This window comes from Austrofundulus limnaeus, unplaced genomic scaffold (assembly GCF_001266775.1).
Source record: "Austrofundulus limnaeus strain Quisiro unplaced genomic scaffold, Austrofundulus_limnaeus-1.0 Scaffold64, whole genome shotgun sequence".
Classification (NCBI taxonomy): Eukaryota; Metazoa; Chordata; class Actinopteri; order Cyprinodontiformes; family Rivulidae; genus Austrofundulus; species Austrofundulus limnaeus.
In genome coordinates this window covers 2,316,612-2,319,688 of record NW_013952466.1, presented here as the reverse complement: position 1 = coordinate 2,319,688, position 3,077 = coordinate 2,316,612, and the positions used below count along the sequence as shown (strand labels likewise).

Below are 3,077 nucleotides of genomic sequence, written 5' to 3'. Positions count from 1 at the left end.
GCATTCATTCATTATGTTTTGACAAAATGCATTTTTGCAAACGTTTTAATAAAAACACTATATCTGCCTATTTCTCCATATCCCACTTTTAGACTTAATCCTCATTTCGATGTGATGGGTCACATATGTATTTTAAAGCTTTTGTTGCTTTGCTTGGAGTTTGAACTATTATTTTTTGTGCAGCAAAGTGATTAAATAAATCATGGATCACAAGTGCAACCACTGATGACTGAAAAGCCACAGAGGTTTAATTGAGTTCTTATTGTCTTAAAACAAAATCAGTAATGTGTGAAAATAAAACCCCAGTTTTTGATGTCCTGGTGGACGTGTCCATATGTCTGAGAGGTAATAAACTATCAGGTTGCAGTGATGTGGAGACATTGATTTTAACAGATCTGACTTTCAGCCTGTCGGGCTCTAAAGAAGCTGCCAGAGTCTCAGAAAAAGACCCAAGACTCACCAGACAAAAGAGACAGAGATTCTTTAAACCAGGGCAGAAAGAGCTCATTCTTCTCCCTCGTTCTGTTTTCCTCGTTCCTATCTTATCCAGTCTACTGCAGGTCTCTCCTCTCCATCCCGCCCAAAAAAGGAGAAGGAGCGTCTTCATTCAATCCACTGAGTCTTTTATCATGAAAACTGGATTGATTACACTGCTATTACATCACTCCACTTTTCTATTTTTCAGCAGTTTTCAATACCAACTTTCTCCACTAAAAAAAAAAGGTTTATAATTAGCAGCTGTGGATATAAAGTGAGTTTTTTTTATCAAGGTCTTTTTTTTATTATATTTTTAACACAAACAACAGAAAAGAACAAACTAACAAAAACACAAAACAAAACGCACACACCCAAAAACCCTCCCATCCCTCCCCTCCTATACCGGATCAACTACATAACATACAAAACAAACTACATAATCTTGTATTGATACCTCATTCAATACAAGGTACAGGTTTGTATACAAAAAAAAACAATCTTTGACCTTTACACAAAGTTATCTGCCGAAATATTTTCCACATAAGATACAAATGGCTGCCAGATGTCAAAGAATTTGTTTACAGATCCCCTAACAGTATATCTAATCTTCTCTAAATGAATGTAAGACATAACTTCTCTTAACCAATGACCATATGATATAAAGTGATTTTAAACTTTTTCARCGACTGAACAAGTGAGAAAAAAAAGAACTTGATGCTTGTTAATTAAATGCCCCTAGACAAAAGAAACTTTAACGATCAAAATAAAAGTCATTACTGCTTTAGTGAAAGTGATTAAAGGTCGGGAAAAACAAGACCAGACAGCTTTTTTCAGTATATGAAAAAACAGCTGATTAACTACATGGTTTTAATTTTTTTAAATAATGGTTATCAGCTTAAAAGATAATTGTGAGTAGTGAAATAATACGTAAAAAACGCATTTTTATGGGGGAAAATAAACATATGAAAAAGCAGGAGGAATCAGAGATTTTTTAATGTTTTAGAAACATTTGTTCAGATTTTTTCACTCAAATAACCATTAACTGTTACTATTTTTAAATGTGCTACAGCTTATATAACATTGTAAAATAGATTCTGGTGTCTAGAACTCATCCAATTTGGGTTTGTTTGTATTTAAGGGCTGATGATTATGTTTCTTTTTCCTAAAAAGAAAACATCTCTTACTTGTATTCTCTGCAAAGCGGTGGAGGCCTCCGTRACGGTCTGTGGCACATCGAAGCATTTGGCCGTGCTGATTTTRGCATTGACCAGCCACTGCTGGAAGTCTCTGAGGGCTGCACGGAACCTCTGCTCCAACAAGCGCTCCTTATTCTGACACTCCCTGGATGCACGGAGACTGAGACTGCAGRGAACGAAAGGAAAGCACGTTAACGAGTATCAAATAGAAAAAAAAAACAAAGAAAGGGCCTGGATTCTACTTTTCGCCTGTTTATCAGTAGAAAAAAGGCCTCTCTTAATATTCATCATGTACTGTCGTCATGGAGGAAGAAAAGCCTGATCGGGGATGAGAAATGAGCAGGTGTAGAAATGGCAAAGTGGGTGAAGTGGAAGGAATGAGCGCCGAGGCCAGCGGGGTTAATCAGCGGAGCGGGGAGGTTGGGGAATGATGTGGGAGGGGGGTTGAGAAGCGACATATGACAGGGGCAAAGGTTCGCAGGGGCGACACGACGGAGACGATGACGCCTGACAGCCGGCTTCTGTAAGAAAACACAGGCGAGAGCGACCTGAATGGTGAGAAACTCATCACAGAGCGATGGTTCATTCATCTGTTGGTGGTTAAAGTAGAGAAACACCACAGACAAAAATCAATAAACCAACACTAGTTTGGACTGGAAGCACAGTAAGAACATTTAGCAAACAGAAAGACCTCAACGCACTCATTGGGTTAAACAGATCTGAAACTCCTGAAGGACAAGAAAGTTTTTTATTTTTTTAAGCAGGAACCACAAACCTGAAAATGGGCGTAATCAATTTAAAATTACATAAAGGTGAATTTTTGGAGTTGTCCAAACAGATTAAATATTTTCAATATGTGGCCTAAACTAAAGAGCAGCTTATGGTATTGTGCAAATGCTATTTATGTAAGAGTACAAACATTAGTACATCTATTTTAAATGGACAATATTATGTGTTTCTCAGGCATATAGTTCAGTTCTATACCATAATAAGACTCAAAGATTCAAAGAATTTTTATTTGCCATTTGTGCATAAACCAGTAGTCCAGGCTCATTGGAATTATTGTGCAGAGCTCTCAGAGTCAAAGTAACTATGTCACCTTCAGTTGTTATTAAAATGCTGTTTATTTGTATAAAACTAAAATAAGTTTGACTTGGCATCATAGCCGTTTCTAAACATCTTGAAATTAGTCTCTGTCTCTTTAAGAACCTCCTATGCTTACGTTGCACCTATTTTTTTAATAGTTTTATTCATTTTCAATTAAAAACAAAAATTTCAATACAACAAAAAAACACAAATCTCATAAGATGAAAGGAAGCAGAAGAAAAAAAATCTTATAATATCTGCACCTATTTAACAAAAAAGAAAAAGAAAAAATATATGCATTTTTTTATGTGTACACAC

At 36.1% G+C, this 3,077-nt stretch overlaps 1 protein-coding gene across 1 annotated transcript in view; it reads right to left on the bottom strand.

Moving 5' to 3' along the window:
- Nucleotides 1-3,077, bottom strand: part of LOC106518657 (nesprin-1) — a gene marked incomplete at its 3' end in the record, with an annotated part of 139,050 nt that overhangs the window by 65,518 nt on the left and 70,455 nt on the right. Inside the window, 1 exon segment of the mRNA XM_014010029.1 lies at nucleotides 1,662-1,839. Coding sequence (XP_013865483.1) covers nucleotides 1,662-1,839 — 178 coding nt within the window.